General features: G+C 42.3%; 1 protein-coding gene across 1 annotated transcript in view; it reads left to right on the top strand.

Moving 5' to 3' along the window:
• MAP3K20 (mitogen-activated protein kinase kinase kinase 20) overlaps positions 1-24,806 on the top strand; it is a 173,843-nt gene that overhangs the window by 138,804 nt on the left and 10,233 nt on the right. The window contains exons 15-18 of the mRNA XM_029225330.1: positions 2,505-2,567; positions 3,541-3,633; positions 20,476-20,592; positions 22,937-23,011. Coding sequence (XP_029081163.1) covers positions 2,505-2,567; positions 3,541-3,633; positions 20,476-20,592; positions 22,937-23,011 — 348 coding nt within the window. The remainder of the gene's footprint in view (positions 1-2,504; positions 2,568-3,540; positions 3,634-20,475; positions 20,593-22,936; positions 23,012-24,806) is intronic.

The raw sequence follows: 24,806 nt of genomic DNA, 5'->3' as shown, positions 1-24,806 counted from the left end.
ATAGATAAATAAAATAAATATATTTTTTTTTAAAGGGAAGGAAATGTAGAAAAAGCAACTTCTTATCCAAATCCACATCTTGACAAAGGCTCTACCAACTTGCCAACAACTTTCCCCTTTGCCTCAGTTGGAGCTACTGATACCAGGCTTTTTCAGGGAAATCCTCCCTGAGGTCCAAAGAGAACACATCCACTTCTGTCCTATGGGCCCTGAATCCACATAAGGAACATCCTTACAGCCCCTCAGCACCCTTTAGATGATGGCTTAGCCTTAACCTACCACCTGCTCCCTCTCACAAGATGGGCAGGAAACCTCATGCATAAACATACATCTTAAATGATGGTAAATAATTTAATCTCAACCTCCAGCTGTGGGCAAATCCATCCTGAAAAGCAACGCTGGCTTAGATGGGCTACAGTAGGAAAAATTCTTCTCTCTGGTACAGAGAAGTTTCAGGGTTCAAAGAGAGAGATTTGATAAATCTTGTCCCATTTAGCAGATGCCAAAAAGATGCTCCCAAATCCCCTTCCCCTCTCCTGCCTTTGAAATAGGACTCGTTCCTTAAGGAGCAGTCAGGAGGAAAAGGGGTGGCAGTTGTGATAGCTCCTCAACAGCCTCGGTGATTTAAATATTCCCAGACCCAGCCTACGACAGTCTAAGTGCCCCTCTGTGCTGGTTGGTATCGTTAGAGCAAGCGATGTCCAAACTTACTGATTATGGTTCAGCAAATCCAGTGGATGCCTACTGATCACAGTCCTGGGCCTGTGAAGAAACAAAGAATCCTGCCCTTAAGGAATTTACATCCCAGAAAAGAGAGAAAACATGTATATACAACTTCTCTTAATTCAGAGTCTTGGCATTTGGGAGCGGAGTGTCTGTCCTGAGCTCCAAAGGAGGGGTGTAGCCAGCATCTGCAGGGACCGCAGACTCCCTCCTGGAAGAGTCTGTATGTGCACAGAAAGACAGTCAGTCCCTGGGGGGGGGTGGGTCTCAAAAGTCAGGCGTGCGGGCCCTACACCTCTGCCAAAGCCAGGGCCCTATTACAGTGGCCGCCCCAGGGGTGGGCAGGGGTGGGGGGCTTGGCCCACAGGTGACACTCTCTTAAACTCAGCTGGGTCCTGGGTACTTCTGACAAATAAGCTTACATGAGAGGGAAAGAGTGAGGGGAAAGGGTCATGGAAACGGGCCTTTCCATGGGAGGTCTGGGAGCATCCTGCATATATTCTCGGGGCAACGAGGATAAAGAATCCTTCAAGCTGGGCCATTCGGGATGGGACGCTGCAAGGGGACCTCCAGACTGGAAGAACCCGCCTGGTCCTTGTGACAGTGCTTCACACGCACACACACACACCCATCCAGAGGGTGAGAAAGTGCCCTCCATTCTCTGCGGTCTCACTGAGGAAGGCAGGACATTGTTGTACACCTTCTCAACGAGTGAGTCTCTCAGCCTACAGATGGTCGATTATACAACTGCAAAGTGGACAGTCTGTCCACCTGCCCTTTGCTACTTGGTTGTTCCTTTCAGCCTGTCTTGGCGTCCTCCTCACCCGAGCCTGGAAGCCCTCTGTGGAGGAGCCTTGAAGAAGGAATGGAGCCTAACATCCAACAAGTGCTCATTATTGGATGATGTGTCAACAGCTTTCATTTCACTTTTTGTTTTGTTTTGTTTTTTTGTATTTTTGCGGTACGCGGGCCTCTCACTGTTGTGGCCTCTCCCGTTGCGGCGCGCAGGCTCCGGACGCGCAGGCTCAGCGGCCATGGCTCATGGGCCCAGCTGCTCCGCGGCACGCGGGATCCTCCCGGACCGGGGCACGATCCCGTGTCCCCTGCATCAGCAGGCGGACTCTCAACCAGTGCGCCACCAGGGAAGCCCTCATTTCACTTTTTTAAAAATGCATCTAATTTTTCTTACATCGGTACTTTTTTACTCTCTATGTGATATGCTCAGTTCACAGAAAAGCTGGATTATACCTGATGAGTATAAACAAGAATCATCATTTAAATTGTCCTCCTTTCCTTTAAGAGTCCTTTGTCCTCCACTGGGGGAGGGAGCTTTGGACACAAACCCACAGAAAAGCCCTTTCAATGCAGTAAACCCTTTAGTGAGATTTCAGCCCTAATGAGAGCCTCTGGTGATATATTCATGTTCTTTGTTGTTTTTCCCACAATTACTCGAGGTGACAACTGCATTCTGTACAGTAGAATATTAACTTCTCACTACTATACTCTACCGGTATTTGAAGAACGGTTTTATTTATTTTTTCCTCTGAGATTAAACATCTTTAAAATATCTTCCTGTTCCATTAAATAATTATAAACTACCTATAATACTTTGAACAACCAGGTTTATTCTCAATAGATGTTGGATATTAACATCCCCAAGGTATTTTGTGAACTACGTAAATAAAGAATGCCTTTATATGTGCACAATAATTTTAATCCTTTCTTGGCATTATCGGATCATTAATAAAGTCATGTGGGTTTCTTGTGTTTTTTTTTTACAGTCAGCCATTGAGAAGTTAACCCACGATTACCTAAACTTGTTTCACTTCCCACCACTCATTAAGGTAAGGAAGGTTTTTCTTACTGAGAATATGCTACTTTTATTGACATATGTACCAGCCACATCCACACCTAAATTTGCCAATGTCGGAAACCGTTGTTTGAAGTGAAATTTAATCATATCTGTCCAACAAAAGGCCCTTTGAGTGAAGCTGAGGATGTGCATAAATGGAACAACCTTGTTCCCTGCAAGTTGAAATATTAACAATACGGTCATGATAAGAACAACACATGTCACCTTAGTGGCTAGGGGATATAAGTGCTAACATTGTAGGTGAGGACCTCTGGCCTCCCACCTGGCTCGGGAGACCTTTGTCCGACATGGAAGCCGCTGAAGGAATTCACATGCTAAGCTCTGGATTGCCACTTGCATTGAGGGGTAGAAGTTTTATTGTTTGAATAACATATTAGTATATTTAACATATTATTTTGAATATAGTCTAAAGGCATATAGCATAGTTTGTTGTAAAATTAGTAGATACTTGCAAACAATATACAGAACTCTTCTCATTCACCAACAACTCTGGTTTTCCATCTCTAAGCCCACGAAGATTCATTTGTTCCTCTGCTTGGCCCTCTATCCACAGATGCTCTAGGAACTGCATAGTTCTTCTTTGGGATTAGGGTGTAAATATCTTGAGTGTTGTGAAACTCTCAAGGTGAAGTCTCCGTGCATCTCCAGGGACGAAGTGCATTTCTGGGGTAAAATTGCACAATGCAAGATGCATTGTGAAAAATGTAAGATGGTGTCATTCAGTTTGCAGTGCATGAGACAAATCATTTGGCAAAGTTCTCAAAGGCTTAATATGTCATTTCTCTTGCTTTTAGTAATTGGAATTTGTAGTGTATTCCAAAATAACCAAAAATTAAGCAATAGATTAGAATGGAAAAACTAGTGCTGGGAAATCATCTCCTTTACATGGGAAGTAAAAGTAAAAACACTATGTAGTATAAACAGTGCTTAGTTTTCTGTTTCAGGACTCAGTAGGTGAACCTGAAGAAAATGAGGAAAAAATAGTGAACCTTGAACTTGTTTTTGGTTTTCACTTGAAACCAGGGACTGGCCTACAGGTAAATCATATTTTAAATCCTTTGGATCAATTTCAGTCTAATTTACTTTTTTTCTCTCCTGGAACTGTGTGGTTTTATATACCCCCTACCAGCTGGTAACATGATTCTGAGTAAATTTATAGACTTTATAAAATAGAATTTAATTGAAAGGCTGCCAGCTGCCTCTGTAAGCCAATCTAGGAATCGTTCTCATTCAGCTGAAGAGCCCTGTGTGAGGCCACCCAAACCCTCAAGGAAACGCACTGCAAACCATGGTGGGCAGTGGGGAGTGTTAAGGTCGGGGGCACGGACACTAGAGTAATTGTTTATGCTTCTTGGCGTCACAGCTTCCTGATTCCAGTTTCTTTGTTTTTTAAGGGGAATCACTTTTATAATATCGAGAGTAGAGCAACAGCAAGAATGGAACTGTAGGCAAAATGGAAACCTAGATTATCAACGCTAAATGGGGTGGCAGGACATTTGACCAAATCTCATTCAGTCAGGCTGCTACTTCATGTTATGTTTAGAGTCTGGGCAAATTACGTGGGCGAGGTGTCATATGAATTGGAATCATAATAGGTTTTTGTTACTTTGGATTACTATGAATAGCCAGTAATAGTGATCACGTCTATTAATTGACCACTCGTGTTCCAGGCATACGGGACTCAGATGTAGGTGCTATTTTCCCCCATTTTACAAATAAGGAGACTACGGCTCTGAAGGGCCAATTAACTTGTCCAAGGGTTACATGGCTAGCAAGTAGCAGAAGACGGATCTGACGCAGGCCTCTCTGACCCCAGAACCAAACTCTTAACTACTGCACTATTGGTACCTTACCTTTGATGCTGCAAAGAGACCTTGTAAAAACAACTCCTCACAACATGAGCCCGTTGCTCTGGGAGAGCTGGTGGGGCTCAGCTGGCCCACCGGCCCTCACTAATTAAACCATGCTTACCCCAGGTCATTCCTGGAACCAGCACTTGGGAATGATTGGAAATTGTTGCAAGGGGTTAGTTTTACCAGGGGGCTTCAAAAGATGCTCTTTCTTGGGCTTCCCTGGTGGCGCAGTGGTTAAGAATCCACCTGCCAATGCAGGGGACATGGGTTCCAGCCCTGGTCTGGGAAGATCCCACATGCTGCGGAGCATCTAAGCCCGTGTACCACAACTACTGAGCCTGTGCTGTAGAGCCCGCGTGCCACAACTACTGAAGCCCGTGTGCCTAGAGCCCATGCTCCGCAACAAGAGAAGCCATCGCAATGAGAAGCCCGTGCACTGCAACGAAGAGTAGCCTCCGCTCACTGCAACTAGAGAAAGCCCGTGCACAGCAGCAAAAGACCCAACGCAGCCAAGATAAATAAATAAATAAATAATAAAATAAATAAATTTATATATAAAAAAAAGATGCTCTTTCTAGACACTGGACAGAGTGTTTTACCTGCACCACTGCAGGTATACTGATGCTCTTGCTGAATGGAAATCTTAACCTCCCTTGTTTGGGCCACAGAACTTGGTTGAGTGAAAGCTGCTCTGACTCTAGGTGTCTGGTATAGGAACACTTTTCTTTTCCCTCTGTGAATGGGTCACTGTCTATTCATGCCTGTTGTTAGAAGCAGCTACCAGAAAGGGGGGCAAGAGAGTAAATTCCTCTCCAACAATAAGCAAGGGCCCTTCCAATCCTGAGATTCTGTAGCTGTGGGCACCCCAGGTCCATCTGATGGTAAATAAATAGCACATTTTAATTTGCCTTTTTTGGGATGTTCAACTCTATGGCACTTTATTTATGAGTACTCTGTGTTTAAACATTTTTATGGCTTGGATGGGGTAAAAGAAGAGGGAAGAATTTTCCTGAAAAAGACTTGTCAAGAGTAATCTCAACCAAGAAAATTATTTTCAATTAACAAAGAAATGACTTGTTAATGTGGAAAACTGAAATATATACATAGTTAGTAAAAATCAGGAGCTATAAATGATATTGGAGACCAAATATAGTGGTCTGGTTTTGACCATGATGGTATAGACTTCTTGAGTCATTGGTTATCCACAAGGCCTGAAGTCACTGCAACTTTCGATTATCTGCTGATCCTTGGTCACCCATGCAGAGTAATAATTTCATCCATTCACTCAGCAGAAATTTACTGAGGACATACTGTGTGTCTGGCTCAATGCTAGATGCTCATAATGCAAAGTAAAAAAGTATAGTACTGCCTTGCAAGGAACCCATAGTTTATGGGAATAGACAAGATCAGTGAATGGTTTTAATACAGAATGATGCAGTTTTTACAACATCATGCACATCATTCAGTGAAATCACAGTGGATGAGCACTGAAGTGATGTAGAAAGGGATCAGAAGAGGATCTTGATGTCTTCTTGGTAGAGGTGATACTTGAACTAAAATTTGAAAACCATCAGGAATTATTAGGTAGGGAGAAGACACTGAAGGCAAAAGGAACAGCATGTGCAAAAGCTCAGACGCCAGGAAAACACAGGCAGCTCTTCTTTGGACTGATTTCTATAGGACCTCACAACTCAACTCAAGCATCGCTCCCTCTGGGGCAACTTTAATATGGAGCAGGTGGAATAGTGTGGGGAGAGTTAAGGCCAGAATGGTGGCTGGAGACCAGAAAAGGAACTGTTTTACGTGCTGAGCTAAGGAGTTTGAAGAGTTTTAAGCAGGGAGTAGAGAGGATTCTATTTGCGTTTTAAAAAGATCTCTCAAAAGCACAGAGAAGGATGAATTGGAAAGGGCTCGGGATAGAGTGATAAAGTCCTGTGTGGGGCAGTGCAGACAACCAGGTGAAAAGGGACAAGGAGCTGAGGCCATGCAGTGCCATGGAAGTGCCCTGTGTCCAGGGACACTGAGACGGAACTGATCAGACCAAACTGATCAGACTATGTCACTAGCTGGAGTTGGGGTGATAGGGAGGAGCCAGGACGGCACCCAGTTTCTAAGGTGAGCAGCTGGATAGATGACATTATAATGCAATAGATCAAAAGTGAAATATAGGGCTTCCCTGGTGGCGCAGCGGTTGAGAGTCCGCCTGCCGATGCAGGGGACGCGGGTTTGTGCCCCAGTCCGGGAAGATCCCACATGCCGCGGAGCGGCTGGGCCCATGAGCCATGGCCGCTGGGCCTGCGTGTCCGGAACCTGTGCTCTGCAACGGGAGAGGCCACAGCAGTGAGAGGCCTGCGTACCGCAAAAAAAAAAAAAAAGAGAGTGAAATATACAATGCGGATGTAACACCAAGGTGCTAAAAGAATAAAGAAGTGACGGGAATGGGTGAGGTTAATCAGGAAAAGCTTTTTTTCCTTTTCTTTTAAATTTTAAAAAAGTTTTTGGCCACGCCGCGCGGCTCGCAGGATCTTAGTTCCCCAACCAGGGATTGAACCTGGGCCCTCAGCAGTGAAAGTGCAGAGTCCTGACCACCAGGGAATTCCCAGGAAAAGCTTTTTTTGGAAGGGATGAGTTTAGAATATGGGCTCGAAGAGGCTCATGGTCGTTTGCAAATAATTTTCTGAATATAATGTTTTAAAACTTATGCTTAGAGAGTCCTTCTTTCTGAAGAGCTCAAGTTATTTCATCATGTCATCTCATTTGTCCCCCTTGGCATTTCTGTGAGATACATAAGGCACATGGTATTGTCATCCTTGATTAGAGAAAGTGTGTTACCAGCCTAGGGTAAGAGGACGGAGCTGAGACCAGAAATTACATCTTCATCATCACCTATATATTAAACATGTGCTAAGCTCTAATACCTGGCCCAAGATATTTAAGCCATCTGGAAACTTCCACAAAATAATCCTAGAGTAAATTATTGTCCAGGTCTAAACTACCCAATTATGTCAGACTATAACCTAACATTTTGAAATATCTCCTCACAAATGTGTTTTAAATTGATATTGAAATTCCCCACATGAAAACCTTGTTACCTTGACCCTTCAAGGTAGAACCCAAGAAAAAAGGTCATCCTCAAAATCCCAATTAACTGAGTTCCCATAAGCCCATCTTCACAGAAAAGATGAAGCCTTTACCCCATCTCCATGACTAGAATAAGTTACACGAGAACACTGGGGTTTTGGAAGTTCTCTCCAAACCTGAGTTTGTGTATCAGGGAGATTCGCCTTTTCTTTTACAATTAAAATGAAAGATATATTCTAACGGCAGCCACTGGGAATAATGTATGACAGTGACTTTATCATGAAAATAGTAGCTGTGTTTTCCCATTGCCTCTGAAAAGGACCACCAGTTAGCTACCACTTAAAATTGGTTTGTTGTTTCAGTAACTGGCCTACTAAGAGGAAACAATGGAAATGTGACCTTATCCACAAATATATGTAGAAAATAAAGCCTTTCCTTGTAAGAAAGACCTGTCGACCTTTATGGTCAAAGAATTCAGATTAAATTCTTTTTTTAGCCTCATTTTACAACTAGATGGATTATGGCACATAAGTGAGGTTGATTCACCAGACCAAGGAAAGCCTTTCACATCTGGGAGCCTGTGCCTGCTCCAGTGGTCCAGAGCACCTGCGTGACCCCCTGCCCATGAACTTAGTCTCTGCTGCCGCCCCCAACCCCTCAGGATGACCAGGCCCTCACCACCAGCACCATATGGAATTCAAGAATTCATCCACAAATGAAACAAACATCCTTTTTCCTTTCCTTTTTTGAGACAACCTGGCAGGGGAAATAATTGGACAAAAGGGTTCCCTGAAAATTTAAATTAATAAGAAGTTAAGAATAAGTTTTACCCATTTACCTGACCCATTTCTAAAGAGTAAAGTTAATTATTAATTTGAATAACAATGTACATTGAGGCAGCCTCCAAGTTGACAGTGGTATTGGCAGAAATTGGGTCTTTCTCAGCTCAAGTTTCCTGGGCGAAGGGCTTGAAATGCTTATGGTAATTATTATTATTTCATACCTCAGCCAGACATTGTGGCAAGTGCTTTGCAAACATTTTTCTGATGTAATTGTTAAAATCCACCCTCATAGGGAGCAGTATCCCTGCAGGCCCAGGAGGAAACTGAGGAGGAGAGAGGAAAAGTTCCTCCCCCAGAGTTCCTACCTGGTTAGGGGCAGGTCCAGCCCAGGGGCTCAACCTTGGTGTCATACTGCTTCTTTTTGAAAAGTATCATCATCCCCCAAAATAGGTGTATTGGTAATAAAAAGGCAAACACCTTTTTTGGTCAGTTAATACTAAACCACCACTATTTTTGTTTCATGTGGAAAGTGCCTTGCATTTTGTAATCTAAGGCCTTTGACTCGCTACAGAAGGAAAGCGGCTTCTGGAATCTCAGGCAGCTTCATGCACTCCCCAGGGTGGCGACCACCCTTTTTTATTGAAATATTCAGCTGCATAGAGTTTATTATTATATCTCTTATAAGCTCACCAGTCAGGAACATTGATTCTCAAATTGCCAAGGAATAAACTGTCAACTCACCCGGGAGTTTTCTCACCGAGATCCTTTTGAGACTTTGTGTCATAAAAATTCAAAAGCAGAGTTAGGAGGGAACTCTCCGAGGAGCCGTTCATTCCTTGCGTGTGCTGGACAGTCACAGACTTTTCTCTCGTGTCCTTAGTCCCTTTTCTCCCCAGTGAGGCAAGGAAACCTGATTGAAGCTGGGCTCCCTTGGGTCTAAGTGGATCACCAGCTGTAGAGAAGAGATGAGCTTAGGGGAGAAGCCTGGGAAACGACACCCTGGGTCCAGTGGACCCTTAACTAGAGACTGGCTTCCAGACTCCAGCCACCTCCCTCCAGATGACCATCTCTTGTGATTTCCTTTCGAGAGGCATTTTGAAGGGGCAAGCGAACCAGGTAGAGAAAATAAGAGGGACATTTGGAAGGGGCGGAAGCAGCACTAACTGGCCCCATCGGAATAGAAGGCTTCTCCGTCCCCCTTGCCTCCCTCCTTACGTCCGTCACTGTTGGCACCTGGCCCCCTTCTCCCACTCCCCACCCGAAGAAATTCAGTCAATAGTTCTGCTTCTCCAGTTGTTTAGCTATAGGTTACAAATGCTGCTTTTCACAAATACTTCCCACTTCCTATGGTGCTTTTACGTCTCTATTAGATTGCTTATAAAATGTGGCATTTAATAAACTTAATTGAATCTCCAGGCCCTTTCTCAAAGCACTATAAATATTAAAAACTGCCAAATAGGGCTTTTTTTTCCTATTGTGGAGTTTTTATAAATGGATAGATAAACATGAATAAAATAACAGGGCACAAAGGATTTTGTAAGGAAGTAAAAAGTCAACACCTTTTGTACATTTCGGAAGAACTAAAAGGCAGTGCTTTGCCTTACTTTTTTTTTTTTATTAATTAATTTATTTTTGGCTGTGTTGGGTCTTCGTTTCTGTGCGAGGGCTTTCTCCAGTTGCGGCGAGTGGGGGCCCCTCTCATCGCGGTGCGTGGGCCTCTCACTGTTGTGGCCTCTCCCATTGCGGAGCACAGGCTCCAGACGCGCAAGCTCAGTAGTTGTGGCTCACGGGCTTAGTTGCTCCGCGGCATGTGGGATCTTCCCAGACCAGGGCTCGAACCCGTGCCCCCTGCATTGGCAGGCAGACTCCCAACCACTGCGCCACCAAGGAAGCCCCTGCTTTGCCTTACTTTGATATGTCTTGCGTTTATGAAAAATTCAGTGTAGGGAAGTTATTTCCCATGACCAACTATTTTTTGGGGGAAGGATACATGTACACACACGTGTGTTTGTGTGCCTCAGTATATAAGCTTGCAGTGGTAGGGTTCTGTAAGAAATACAAATTTTAATTGACAGCAAAGGAGCAAATGCAGTTCAGAATTTGACTACATGACTTGCTGCTGATTTCCAATTCGCGTTGGCGATGGGCTTCGTCAAACAGGTCAGGCAGCCTCCTGTAGAACTAAAACAAAACTGGGAGAGGTGTCCAGTACATCCTTGCTAATGGGTTGATAGTCATGTGTAGAAATGGCCTGCCAGAAAATGTCTAATAACTGGGGAAACAGCCCTGACTTGTAGTGTTTGCAGCTTTCCATGTCGTCAATACTCCTACCGTGGCCGATTTCAAATTGCCAATGTGACATCACTGAACTTGAAGTTGGGAAGAGACGAAAGCAATCAGCTCATGAGGGCTGTCTCCAGCACAGATTGGATCACTCTTAGTCTTCTTAATCAAGATTATGAATTCCTTTCAAAATCATGAGTAGCAAGGAAGTATACCTGATGAAACATAGGTTTAAATAAATTGCAAACACGTTATTGCTGGTTTCCAGCTATATTAAAATGTGTGGTTAGCTCAGAGAGTGTTCCAGGCTCCCAATGAACCCATTGTTGGCTTAGATCCCCTTGGGTGGCTATTGGCTCATACAGCTACACTGACCACAGTGTATGAATCACAGGTTAGGATTTGAGTTTGTAGGAAGTAGGAATATAATTATACAAACAGAGAAACAGAACTTAAATTTGTGACTGCCTTTTAAAACGGTTGTAACAGCCATCACTGGCAACTTTATGATGACAGGCGCAGTTGCTGATAATAACAGAGATCTTTGCTTTTAGAAGCGGGTTTTGAAAAGTCTCTGGGAATCATTGTAAGTTCTGCAGAGAGAAGGCCTTGATAACTCTGAACCAAAAATTAGACCTTGGAAATAATCAACTAAACGAACAGATTATTTGGAATGAAATTAAAAGCACTATGTTAGGGCTTCCCTGGTGGCGCAGTGGTTGAGAGTCCGCCTGCCGATGCAGGGGACACGGGTTCGTGCCCCGGTCCGGGAAGATCCCACATGCCGCGGAGCGGCTGGGCCCGTGAGCCATGGCCGCTGGGCCTGCGCGACGGGAGAGGCCACAACAGTGAGAGGCCCGCGTACCGCAAAAAAAAAAAAAAAAAGCACTATGTTGGGAAAGCAAAGATGTGTGACAACCACATCAACATTAGGATTTGGATTGAGAATAAACAATGCCTGCTAACTAGGACAGTTTAGGGTTTTTTTTTCCAAAAACTCTATTTCTAAAACAAAGAAACAAAAATTGTATTTCTTAGAGTCATTTCTGGAGACATGGGAGGTAGGAGGAGAATCTAATAGGTAGAAGAGCTGTTTTTGTATTTTGAAGGTCCTGGGTGAAAGTTTATTTGCAGCCCATTTCCCGGTATTAAAAACATTTAAGCAGTAATTAGGTAAGCGAGACCACTTTCTATATTGGTTAAGAAACCCAGTCTGAGATAGAATAGATTCTTATTTATTCAGAAATCAAGAGGAAGACGTACTATTCTTTTTCTCCAAGATGAATACCTTGTACCTCCCAATTTCAAATACAGTTTAAAAATGAAGAAAGAAAGAAGCCCTTTCCAAACATGTCAACTAACATCTGAACCATTTCAGGTAGTCAAGTGTGTGATGAAGTGTATCTCACTTGATTTGTTTCACTTTATTTTAACGTCATCCCTAAAGTCCTTTTTTCAAGCATAACTCAAATAACAACTCCCCAGAAGGCAACAGAACAACCTTATCTCCACTGGTGTCTGGTTGGCACCAGTCTGCCCTGACCTTAGACACAAGCCATTGTTAAGGGTATAACGCATTTACATATTTTGCAATAAAACATGAGTTATTTGCATTACTGTGTCAAGTTTTATTTGATTCTTTCACCTAAAAATGACTCATTTTCCTTTCTTGTATTTTAAAAACCAACTACTCTAGGCTTGTTTGAGAATAATCAGAAATTGCCCATTTAGCTAGAAGTCATTTTCTTTTCAAAAGGAAAATGTTATTTAATCTTTCAGCTGTTCATTGTGCCATCATAAATACTTTCTTTTCAGCACAGTTGTGGGGACTGAAATGAGCCCACTAATTGCCTCCCATTTCGACTGACATGTGGTGGTTTAGTGGAAAGAGAACACAGCAGGGAGAAGGAAATAGGAGGCTGAGAAAATGAGAGCTAATTATTTTCACTGCCTCATGTCAGGCTCTGTGTCAGCCTTGTTTTTACAAACTGGAAGGTTTAGCACTAAATAAAACAAACTGGCGTCATGTTTTTATATACTGGCAGTGTCATGGAAGCAGCTGCACATCTCAAAGACAATATAATGCCTGCGTTCACATGGACACCATCTGACAGACACTGTGAGCCACGGCTAATGAGGACATCACAGTGGTGCCAAGTGAAAGGTGCTGAATTATGTATGATTCTTCATCAGTACAGCAATAGTCCTGTACATCATTATGAGACATTGTTTTGCTGGAGAGATTAAAACATTCTTAGTTCCAGACCCTGCAACCTATATGCGCTGAAAGAGGTTATTAATGGAATTTTTAGGGAGAGTTTCTTGTGGATTTCTTTTGGGTTGAAAAACAAATCTCGTGGGACAAAGCCGTGATGGGTCACGACACTGTATAGATAAAGAAGAGAAACAAATTAACCATACTTGCATTATCTTCCTTTTAAAGGCAGCATAATAAAATAGAGTGTACCAGGGTTATACATAATGATAAATAACCCAGGTGCTATCTCGGGATGTTCCACTCTCCTGCCTTTAAAACAGCAGGTTTCAGCAGCTGAGCGAGATAATAGCAACGCGTGTAAAGGAGCCTTCGGAGGCCTAAATCATCAACATCTTACTACTTTTAATACCAGCATGACCAACATTTCTATCGTATTTTTATTTCATCTTGTATGACTTCTTACATTTCAAAATAGTCAGTCGCCTGCTATGAGACTGTTTCCCTTTTTCCCCCCCCTCTTGAATCTTAAAAAGTTTATTCTGACCTCTGTATTTTAGATTTTAAAATGTTTCCCCAGTACAGGCCATTTTTTTTTAAGGTGGAAGGGCCTCTTTGCTAGAATCCTGGGCATTCTCTGGTGATTTTACTTTTTCTCTGGTCATGGGGAACGGGTAGGGTGGTGATGGGGATTTTAAAAACCAGTGTCCCCTCCATTAGACTGGGCATGCCCAGTGTAGCTAAGTTAACTTGCTGCAAATCTCTACACTTTCTGAGCCTCAGTCTGCTCATCTGTAACGTGGGGGCAGTGCTATCTATAACAGGGTAAGCCTGTGGGGATTAACTAAGAATCTCTAAAAAATTATGCCTAGTGAAAAGAGCCAGACATGTACACATGCATACTACAAAATCCCAATTTTATGAAGTTGTAGAGCAGGCAAAATTAATCTAGGGTGGTAGAAACTGGACCAGTGGATGCCCCTGGTTGTGGAGGAGTTATCAACTGGGAAAGGGCATGAGGGAATTTTCTAGGCTAGTGGAATATCTTACCTGTTGGGTAATTACATTGGTGTACACATTTGTTAAAATTAATTGAGCTGTACACTTAAAAATCTGTACACTGGACTTCCCTGGTGGTGCAGTGGTTAAGACTCCATGCTTCCACTGCTGGGGGCGTGGGTTTGATCCCTGGCTGGGGAAGTTCCGCATGCCTGAGTGGTGTGGCCACAAAAAAAAAAAAAAAAAAAAAAACTGTACATTTTATTGTGTGCAAATTATACCTCAATAAAAAATACATTTAAAAAAATGTTAATGTCTGTAACCTTCAGGTAATGGTCATCTATAGGAGCCTGAAAGCCGAATGTGGAGGTCTGTTTCCTTCTCAAATGACCTAAATAATCTTGGCCCTAGATTTTTAAAGGTTTATCTATAATGTTCATGTTTGCAATAAAATCTTGGTAGGAAAAAATAAATAGAAAGAGAGGTTGTTGTTTCTGAATTGCCCAGAAATTAAAATAATATTTAAGTATAATTTTTATGCAACTTCAATCACTTTTTCTATTTAGAAAATTTACCTCTATCTTGATTAGTTCTTTTTTTATTTCTTTTCTTCCTTCCTCCTTTTTTTTTTTTTTTTCTTCTTTTTATGGAAGGGAGAAGGGATGTGTATGTTTGGCATCCCATGTATTAGCCTGGAACTCCAAAGAATTTTAAACAGCTTGCAGAGAATGTAATAGTGATTTCTCACAAAGAGATATTTAATTTAGCATTAACTGAGTGTTGTTTAGGATGTTAACTTCACAGTGTAAGAGTTTCTGTTTTACTTGGCCAGTAATCTTAATTCAGAAAATTTTTTCACGTAATTGGCAATGCTGAAGCAGTTCAAACGGAATGCTTTCTCATCCTCCATTAACCACACACTTGCTCCTAAAATTATCCAGGTATTTCAGCAGCTGAAATGGTACATATCCTGGGCACTCAACAGAATTGTCATTTTTTTCATCAGTTTCCAATGCAAAAATTCCCCTCTCCCCAACAGAATCCCATCTGTTTCTTATAGATTTGCACTGAGGGGCAGATTATCTAGCTAGTAGAAAGGTTTGGATAGCTGTTTTTTGCTATTCAGCCTCAGTGAAGAACTTCCCCAAAGGCTGCTGTGTCACTGCCTTTTCCCTATAGATTAGTAACTAGCACTCCCTAGAGATGTGCAAGGTACAAATTTGAAAAGTGGGAATGTCCTCTTGGGTGGGAATCTAGTTATGAAATAAAAAATCCATGGTAGTCAGGACCTGCCCCATGATTTTGCTTGTGCAAACAGATGGGAGAAGGTTGTTTCTGCTTTGGAGAGTGGCCGTCCTGCCTAGCCACAAAGCCTAAGCCAGGACTGGAGGGAAGTGTTTGTGATTCCAGATCCTGGCCCAATCAGTCAAGAAAAGGAGCTTACAAACAGTGGAATGGCACCATATACACTTTTAACAATGATCTTTTTCAATAAAGGAAGGGGAAATGGACTATGGTGGACTTATTGGAGAGACGGACTATGGTGGACTTATTGGAGAGACTCAGTATTTCAGTCTCTGCCGTGGAGTCCTATAAAGGAACTCACCAAGATAATTTGGACTACTCGTTGACTTTGGAAGGTGGAAAGTACTATAATTCTTACTCTTGTTAACCCGTAAGAGGGCAAGTTCAGGATTCAGAAAAGACAGAGGGGAAACCTGCTCTTCATAGCACAGTGGGCCCCCTTGGTTTAGTTCGGAACCCCACCACTTGCTCTCTGTGTGATCTTGGTCAAATTACCTCATCCCTCTGTGCTTTAGTGTCCTCATCCAAGATGAGGCTCTCCGGCTCTCAGTCACATTTCACAGCCATTGTCCCTCCGGACATCTGCTGGTTTCTCTTGGTAGGGCTGCATCAGGATCTGTTGAAACAGGAAAGGGCAGTATTGGTGTTATCTAATCCATGTATGTAAGAAGATATAAGTTTCTTCGTTCTACGTATTTCATAAAGGCAGTCTTTGCTGTGTCGCCACTTGGCTGCACCTTCTTTTTTCCAACACTGATCAGTCCCCGGCACCAGTGTCAGTCAGTGCCCTCTGGATCCCCAAACTCCTGCCCAAGGAAGATGCTTTGATCCAGCCTGTCCACTCTGGCCAGGTCCCTATTCTAGACACTCTTTGAACCTTCCTGCCTCACTTACCTTCTCGCCCATTCTCTTAGATGGCTGCTAGATGACGGGCTGGCTGATGTCATAACAGATTGGAGCTCTGTTGGGGACCTGTATTGGTAACAACAGTAATCACTTCTTTGGGGGCTCCTAATCTGGCTCCGGCACAGTGCTGGGTACTTTATTTACATTATCTCGTTGAGTCTAAATACAACCACCCACTCGTCATTAAAGAACACTAAGATTCAGACAGGTTATATAACTTGCCTGAGGTTGTGGGGAAAGTGGCAAAACTGGGATTCCAGCTCAGGTGGTTGCCCTTTAAACTTGTGATCTTTCGCCTCATCCCTGTCTTGCTCCCCCAGTAATGGCTCAGTGATGATCCTTTCCTATATTGTTTCCATTTGAATAGGAATTCTCAGCACCTTAAACCAAATGAGTGAATAACAGAACCACTGCAGACTGCCGGGGTGAAATCGTTTTGGAAAAGGAGTCCTTCAGGGCTCTCTCAGAATACAGAGCTGTCTGCTTTTGATTTCTGCCTGTCAAGATCAAGAGTTGTTCGCAGACGTTCAGAGTAACTCTTGAATGTTTCCCATTCAGAAATCAATACCCACATTTCTGTCATTCACATCAAGCCAAAATCAATAGGTCACCCTGGTAAAAGTGAATGGTTTTGAAATCAGAGTCTATTCCCGCTATCTGGTCCGTATCACTACCAAGAAGCTGAAAAGCTAGCAATTGTGCTTGTAAAATTCTATATTAGGCTCATAAGTATGCACAATTGTTATTTTCAGTGATATTATTGATGAGTTAATTCATCTTATTCATATGAAAACCTTTCCAATGATCCGTTGGTTAAGAACTCCGTACACTGCGGCATCCCGTCTGCAGTGGGGTCCTGTGGAATTCAATAAGTTGTTTAAGTCCTGGGAGTTGTGGAGAATGCTTTTGGACACCTTTGGCTCACTGAGTAACAGAAATGCCAGGAATACCTTAGGGTAATTTAAAATTGAGCAGAATTTAAAGAATTCCATTACTTTATTTGTAGATTACTTTTCTTAACTAGACAACAATAAAATCATACATACCCTGAAAATACCCAGGAGTTACATCAGGGCCTTGACATATTAAATTAATAATTTGGGTGAACACTGCGTATTTCCTTTCTTTCTCTCCCATCTGTGTAACAATCAATGCCTACTTTTTAATGAATGGATAATGCCCCTCTTATCACTTCTCTGATTATAGCTTTATGGCTTCTGTAGAAGATAGCTTCTTTTATGGTTCAGGTAAAAGGCTTTCTTTCAGCTAAGAGGAAAAGAATTAAAAAAATAAAAGGACTGTAACCCTATATCTAGATCCTGTTTCTCCACATTGGACTTTGAGGAAACAAAGAAGTTGGGGCTTAGGGGAGGACCTGTGACCACTTGCTTTTTTGGTTGTATTAGCAAAGTCTTCTCTGCTCCTGCTCCTTTAATAGCTGGTCCCATTCTGGAGCTCTGTCAACCATCCAGTGAGTCTGTCCTGCCACCCTCCCAGTTGCCCTTCCCTATTAGTATCTCCTCCAACTTTGGAGCCAAGCAGCCTTGTGCCTTTTTTTTTTAATTTTATTTTTGGCTGTGTTGGGTCTTCTGTCTAATTGTGGTGCGCGGGCTTAGTTGCCCCATGGCATGTGGGATCTTAGTTCCCCAACCAGGGATCGAACCCGTGTCCGCTGCATTGGAAGGCGGATTCTTAACCACTGGACCACCAGGGAAGTCCCCAGCCTTGTGCTTTTCTAATCCCACCTCCACCACTTCTTGGCTAGGAAAACCTAGAAAAATTCCTTAATCTGTCTAAGCCTCATTTTTCTCACTTGCCTGATGGGAAAATAAAGCTAACTTGCAGGGTCATTATGGATATCAAATAAAAGAGCACAGTGTAAGTACCCAGCAAGATGCCGAAAGCGTAGTAAGCACTCCACAGCCTGGGTTCCCTCCAGTCAGACCCTTCTCCACGCAGAGCTCCCCTGAGCCTGTCCTCGGCAGGGTCTGATTGGGGCCTGAGGTCACGGAGGTGAAGCAGAGGGGATTGGGCATTCGCACCACAATTCAAGGTCTTTTAACTGTGCTTTTGACTAACTTCATTCCAAAACTTGCCAGGCACAAGGAACAGAACTAAGTAAACTTGTCTTTTCTAAGTCTTTTTATTCCAGCTACCGCCTTGAGGAGGCTCTTGCTATTTCAGAGAAGAGCAGTCATGACTCCAAAGAGTGATTATCCTGCCCAGTTATCTCAGGGCTCACGTTGCCAGGGTAGCAGTGGCTCCAAAACAAAGAAATACTGAGAGATTTGTCAATTCTGAGCGACTAATTTGACTTGTGTTAGCCAAGAGCTAGTTTTTCACGTTATTGAATAGACCTTTTCCTTCACTAATTGGCTGTCCATCTTGTGAACGTGGCTGGGCAAAGAGGGGCCCTCCCTTCAGGCCTGGGCCCTTCTTGGTTCTGCAATTCGTCCAGAAGCTTTCCTAAAACATGGGGCGCCCCCAGCTTCCTATTGAAGCCAACAGGTTTTCCGCAGCCCCTTTGTTAGCGTTTTTCCATAATAATTGTGTCCGAGCTTGCTCAGGGAACATTCCAGGTCTGCTTGTGTGAGAGCCTGTTCTGGTTTCAGCATGGAAGGTGGTCAGTGCTTTATCCTTAATCTCTCAGAATCCTTCATTCTTCAAATAATATAAGAAAGAAGATGAATTTATGATCCAGGGGTCAAATTTGGTGCACAGACATGGGTCTCTTTTTCCTTTTAATTGCATACACAGTGTTTACACCCCAACATTTTTATTATTAAATTTTTCATATAAATTTTTCAGCAAAGTTGAAAAAATTTTATAGGAATTCTTGTATACTCAACTCCTAGATTCAAGCATCAGGATCTACTTACTTTATTACATATCTGTCCCTCCCTCTATCTCTTAACCATCTATCAATCTTTATTTTTGGATGCATTTCAAAGTAATTTGCAGATACGAGTACACTTCCTCCTAAATACTTCAATATACTAGAGTTCAGTAAGAAATGCACATATCTGAAGTATACATTTGCTGTGTTTTAACAAATGCATATACCTATATAACCCAAACCACTATCTATAGAGCATTAGCATTTCCAGAAAGTCCCCTCATGCCCCTTCCCAGTCAGTCCCCATCTGCAGAAGCAACCACTTTTCTGAATATTTTCCACTGTAGATTGGTTTTGTCTGTTCTAGAAATTCATGTAAATGGAAGCCTTAGTTTGTTCTTTTTATACAAAATTTCACTTGCTATAATGCTTTTGCGATTTATCCATGTTGTTGCATGCATCAATAATTAGTTCCTTTGTATTGCTGAGTATATTCCATTCTATGAAAGTGTTGGTCAACACTTGGCCTGTTTCCAGTTTTTTAGCTATTATGACAAAGCTGCTCAGAAGAATACTGTACAAGTCTGTTTTCATTTTACTTGGGTAAATACTTAGGAGTAGAATTTCTGTGTCATAGAGTACATATATGTTTGGTTTTATAATAAATTGCCAAAACTTTTCCCAAAGTGATTTTACCGTTTACACTCCAACCAACAACCCAGTAGCTCCAAATCACAGCCAACATTTGATGTTATCAGTCTTAGCCACCTGGTATGTATATAGTGGTATCTCATTGTGGTTTTCATTTACATTTCCCTGGTGACTAATGGTGTAGAGCACTCTTTCATTACATCGTGGTTTTACTGAAAATTTAATTAACATACCATCATTTAAAAAATCAAGAGGTTTCATACAAGAATCAGATATCCAACTTTTCATAAATCATTAAAGGACCTAGCAAGACTAGACTCATATTCCCACATGGGAGCAATCAACAGAAGCTGAGTGGTGGCTGTCCCTTTAGGGCAGTTGCCCTTTAGATCCCAAGAGTCCCATAACCCTTCCCCTGACCCCCCCCACCCCCCCAGTGCTTGGGCCAGTTATGCATTGCCGTACATCCTCACATTTCCTGTTAAGAAGAAAGGGAGCTATTTCTTGAACCCATGTCATTACCAACACTGGAAAAGTGAAAGGTAGATCCAGAGGGACTTATATTTCAAAAAAAGTGGGAAGACCACATTTCTTTGGGTCAATGGAAAAATATCCCTACAATGTTTAATATGTAAATTAAGTGGGTCCATTTTGAAATATTACAGTTTAAGGCTCTGTAATGAAACTGCCTGGCTTTATTCATTTTTATCTACCTTGCTCATTTAGGATGTGGAGTTTGCAACTCCTATAATAGAACATTTAGATTGATAAATGGTGTCTCAAGACTGCCCCACCTGGGGATTATTTAGATATAGAAAGAGATCAAATTTCATGTCCTTTTATTGATAAAGAAAAAAAAAACACTCCAGTAATACTTCATTTAGAATACGCCATGTGTTATAAAACATTGAGACAAAAAAAAAATGGTTTTACTTTCTCAAATTCTGTAATTTTTCTTTTAATTCCAGGATTGTAAGTGGAAAATGTATATGGAAATGGATGGGGATGAAATTGCAATAACCTACATCAAAGATGTGACATTCAACACTAACCTACCTGATGCAGAGATTTTAAAGATGACAAAGGTAGAGTTCTATTTACGGCTTAAAAGCTTTTTTGAATTCACAGATATCAAACAAAGACATTAAAATACCGCAGCAGCGTGCTTTTGTGCCTGTGATGCTCATACCAGCTCAGCCTCAAGCTGGCTGTTGAAAGGTACATTGTATTTAGCAGATTGAGATCATAATAGTTTTTTGTTAAAATTCCACTTACGCCATGTGAACTAAAAAGTACTACAAAAAAGTGTTGTTTAATTTTTTTTAACTTTCTTCTACATTTCTTTATGTGTATTCCGTCATTTATTAAAGGAAAGAAAATGCTAATGATGTAAGTGTTTACCTCGAATTTGGGGTCATTTTCAACTTTTAAAAACTTGTCAGTAGAAAGGCTTTCTTGGTGGTGGTGAATTTCTTGAAGAACTGAGATGAGATTATTCATGAGGCACATGTTGAAGTCTTCATGGCTTCCTTGAGTTCACACCTATGAATTCCTGGAGTGGCCAGAGAGCATCTTACTACTTTGGGGTCAATGGTACAAGCACGCCCATTAAAACACTGAAGACAGTCTTAGAGAAATGCTTAGCTTCTCTTCAACATGGAAAAATTCAAATCTGTCAATAATACTGAAAAAATACATATAAGACTTCAATTGTAGAAGGTCAGCAACTCAGGTGAATAACCATGATGTCAATAGGACAGTCACCCTAAACGTCACATAGCCATTAACTCTAGTACACTCGTGACTGTGTATTTGGTTTCAGTGAGGAAAATGGGGCTGGCAGCAAAGAGCCATGGTACAAACACAAGTGCGGAAGTGCAAAGAGTCTTCAAAGCCACAGCATTAGACTTGCGAATGTGTTCACTTCCCAGGCATGAGGTTGCTAACCACCCAAGTCCTTTTAATTTAGAAGCATATGCATATTCCTTGTTGGATTGCCCTGAGTAACTGGAAGTTATGTTATTTATCACAAAGGTTGTGATCTGCTTTCACCTTTCCCTTATTCTGTTGGGACAGACTGTGTTTTGGTATCTTGGAGACTGGACACACACTTTCTCTTTCCTCCCCACCTGTGCCATCTGTGGTTGCCGCCAGTTGTTAGTGGCTTCAGTGTCACTGAGAAGCAAGTCATTGCCTGATAACGGAAGGAAGTCACTCAGAACAAAAAGAACGGGGTGGAGTTATAAAACAATACAGGTGCTTCTGCTCTAAGGCCATATAGACATTCTAGAGGAACCATATCTTCTGCAAAATCATGCAGCAACGTTAACGGGGCTTATGGGAAAAACAGGATTGGGGCGGGCCGTTCAAAATCTGTAGAACTTTTTAACATCAACAGAAATAATAAAAATCCTCATTAAGGAAGGAAAAAAAAAAAAACAGAGAAGATTGATTCTTGTCACAGGAGAGACTAGAAGTTGACTCCATACCCAGACAAACTTTGTCACAAACCTTCCGTCTGTCCCTCTGAGGGCCCATTCATCTTTCCTAAAAATCATTTACTCTCCTCTGAGAGGCCTACATCCCCCTCTTCCCCTTTCTCTATAAAGATGGCATTTAATCCTGAATTCTTTGAGTTACTCATTTTTCCCTGGGTAGCTCCTGTGTATACATGAGGTATACATGTTAATAAAAATCTCTTTGTTTTTCTCTTGATAAAAAAAAAAAGCCCAGTTAAATCTCTACCACATTTGCTTTGTGCCTATCTCATGGCCAGTCATTTGCATCCTTAAACCTGGAATGATGGGTTGGGGGGTGGGAAGAGAGTGGAGATTCACTTCTAATAAAGACCATTTTCATCAAACTTAAAATAGGATCCAAGGCATAGGCTTCTTTATTACTCATTTATTTTAATATAGTGGAGAAATGTCTTCCCAGTTTCATTTGCACCTGCAGCATTGCCGGGTAGCCTGATAGCAGGGTGGTTATGAAGCCGCTAAACCAGCCACTGCTTGCACCCAAAAAAGTCACTTTAGGGTCTTCTAAGGTTGTTAAGGCTTTCTCTTAATGGTGAGAAAACTTTCCACTGAGGCTTCCAGACATTAGCTTGAGTTAATGACCTAATGATTGGATTGAGTGATGTATCAGAAAAGAGAAGATTGTGGGAGACAAGATTAGCTGTTCACAAACATAGGAAAGGATATGTTATGAAACCAAACCCCCAAACATTAGACATTAGCACGTTGTGAGTAATCACATGTGAACCAACATGAGTTTCCTAATAATCTGACATCATGGCTTTCATGATAACCTGAATCACGCCCTATTTGCCAGCTGTGTACGGCACAGCCGGCCTCCAAGAAACCTGCGCCTGTAGCAGGGCAGGCTGTACGATGGCACTACACCCATCCTAACTTTTGTTTTTTTCAGCCCCCGTTTGTAATGGAGAAGTGGATTATAGGAATAATGGAAAATCAGACTGTAGAATGCACAGTCACATATGAGGTAAGCTTGGCAGGGGGTGGGCACCTGTTGGCTTCACCATCAGTTTCTCCGTAGGGATTTATTTGCTCCCTCAGAGTTCTTAAAACTTATTGGAAGAGAAACTACTTAACCAACATGAGTATGGGAAGATCAATACAATTATTCTAACGAAGTGTTGGGAAGGATTGAGAATGGGATACACTTGCCTAGAGATTGAGGTAGTAATTCATTCATTCATCAGTTAATGATTGAGCACCTTCTGCATACCACGTATGCACGTGTGAGGTACTGGGGATACGGAACAGTGACCAAAACAGAGCTCTGCCTTCTTGGTGCTTAGAGTCTAGGGGTGAAGGTAGATCAGCAATTCTTCACAGAGTGCAACTTCTACTACCATAAGGGGGGTCTGCTATCAAAACCAGACTCCACATATTTTATATATGGAAAAATAGAAAAACGTATACTTTAGAAAAATGTGCTATTAAAATTAAAATTCATATATTGAGCAAATACCTACCAACGAGTAACGTTCCGTGATTAGGATAGACTAAATCTCTACTCTCTCGAGGCTTATGTGTACTCCAGTGGGGGGAGATAGATGATAAATAAGTAATCTCAGAGTGATAAGTGAGAACCAGAAAATAGTGAGACACGGGGCATTAGATTGGATGGTGAGGGAAGGCTCCTTCTCTGAGGGGGAGGCGACAAGGAACAGCAGAGGAAGGGCAAGTGCAAGTTCCTGAAGCACAGAGGGCGTGACAAGGCTAGAGAGGTGGGCGGGGCCGAGCCTAGAGCCTCCAGAGCCGCAGTGAAGAGTTTGGATTTACTGTAAGCACCATGGGAAGCCAGTGGGTGTTTTAAGTAGTCTGCTGCTTTAAATGATCTAATTATGTTTTAAAAATCAGCAAGGTCTTCATGGTGGTGGGAAAATCTGCTTCACGAGGTAGAGAAACCCTGGGGGAACGGGGTGGAGGGAAACAGTTATAGCAGAGTCTTGGCACCCATGGAGATATTTGTATGCAGCTACCCTTAATAGGACATGCCCTCATTCATTCACTCATTTATTCACCCAAGAAACATTTAATAAGTATTTGCCATGACCTAGGCACTGTAAGAGGAGTTTACACCTGTGTTATCTCATTAACCATGTGCAAATAGTCAAAAATAGGGAGCATTGTCTTCACCTGGCAGCTAGGGAAAACGGGCTCAGAGAGATGAAAGGCGGTCCCAAGGTTTGGGGTAGTCAATGAGAGTCAGTGGAGTCACACCCAGGTCCTCTGACTGTGAATACAGTTTCCACTCTTCCTGTTCTATCTGTTCCCTTCCTAGCAGTAAGGTGAGGGAAGTCAGCCTGGAGTGGGACTTTGTGCGCTGCTGCACTGGGATGGTCTTCTGAGCTGCCAGGGTGTGGCTTTTTAACGTGAGAAATCCAAACCCTGGACTGTCCGCTTATCCAGGGTGACCCGATGCTGGAAGCTAATTAGGACAACAGCAATGATTTATCCTCATCAGCCAGGCTGCACTGCCTGTCAGGGATGAGGCACCTGAGAAAGAGCATTAATTGTCAAAGCGTTGCCTGCAGGGCACAGAACCTAAATAAAAGAAGTTGACTGGTCTTGAGGAACTTGGAATCTGGATTATTCTAGAGCCTGTTGACCAGCCCCCCCCCCCCCCACTACTAAGGAAAAGCCCTCTTTGAGTAACTGGATAGTCGTAACAGCCAAGTTTCATCTCTACCTGCCTTAGTTCTGGAGATACACCTCACCAAGTTTTTCCTTCTCTTTCTCTCTCTCCTGCCTCTTCCTCCTCTCCTTCT

Source organism: Monodon monoceros, unplaced genomic scaffold, assembly GCF_005190385.1.
Source record: "Monodon monoceros isolate NGI ecotype Baffin Bay Population unplaced genomic scaffold, NGI_Narwhal_1 Super_Scaffold_16, whole genome shotgun sequence".
NCBI classification, from domain to species: domain Eukaryota; kingdom Metazoa; phylum Chordata; class Mammalia; order Artiodactyla; family Monodontidae; genus Monodon; species Monodon monoceros.
The sequence above is the reverse complement of the archived record's forward strand: the minus strand, read 5'-3'. Positions and strand labels throughout refer to the sequence as shown.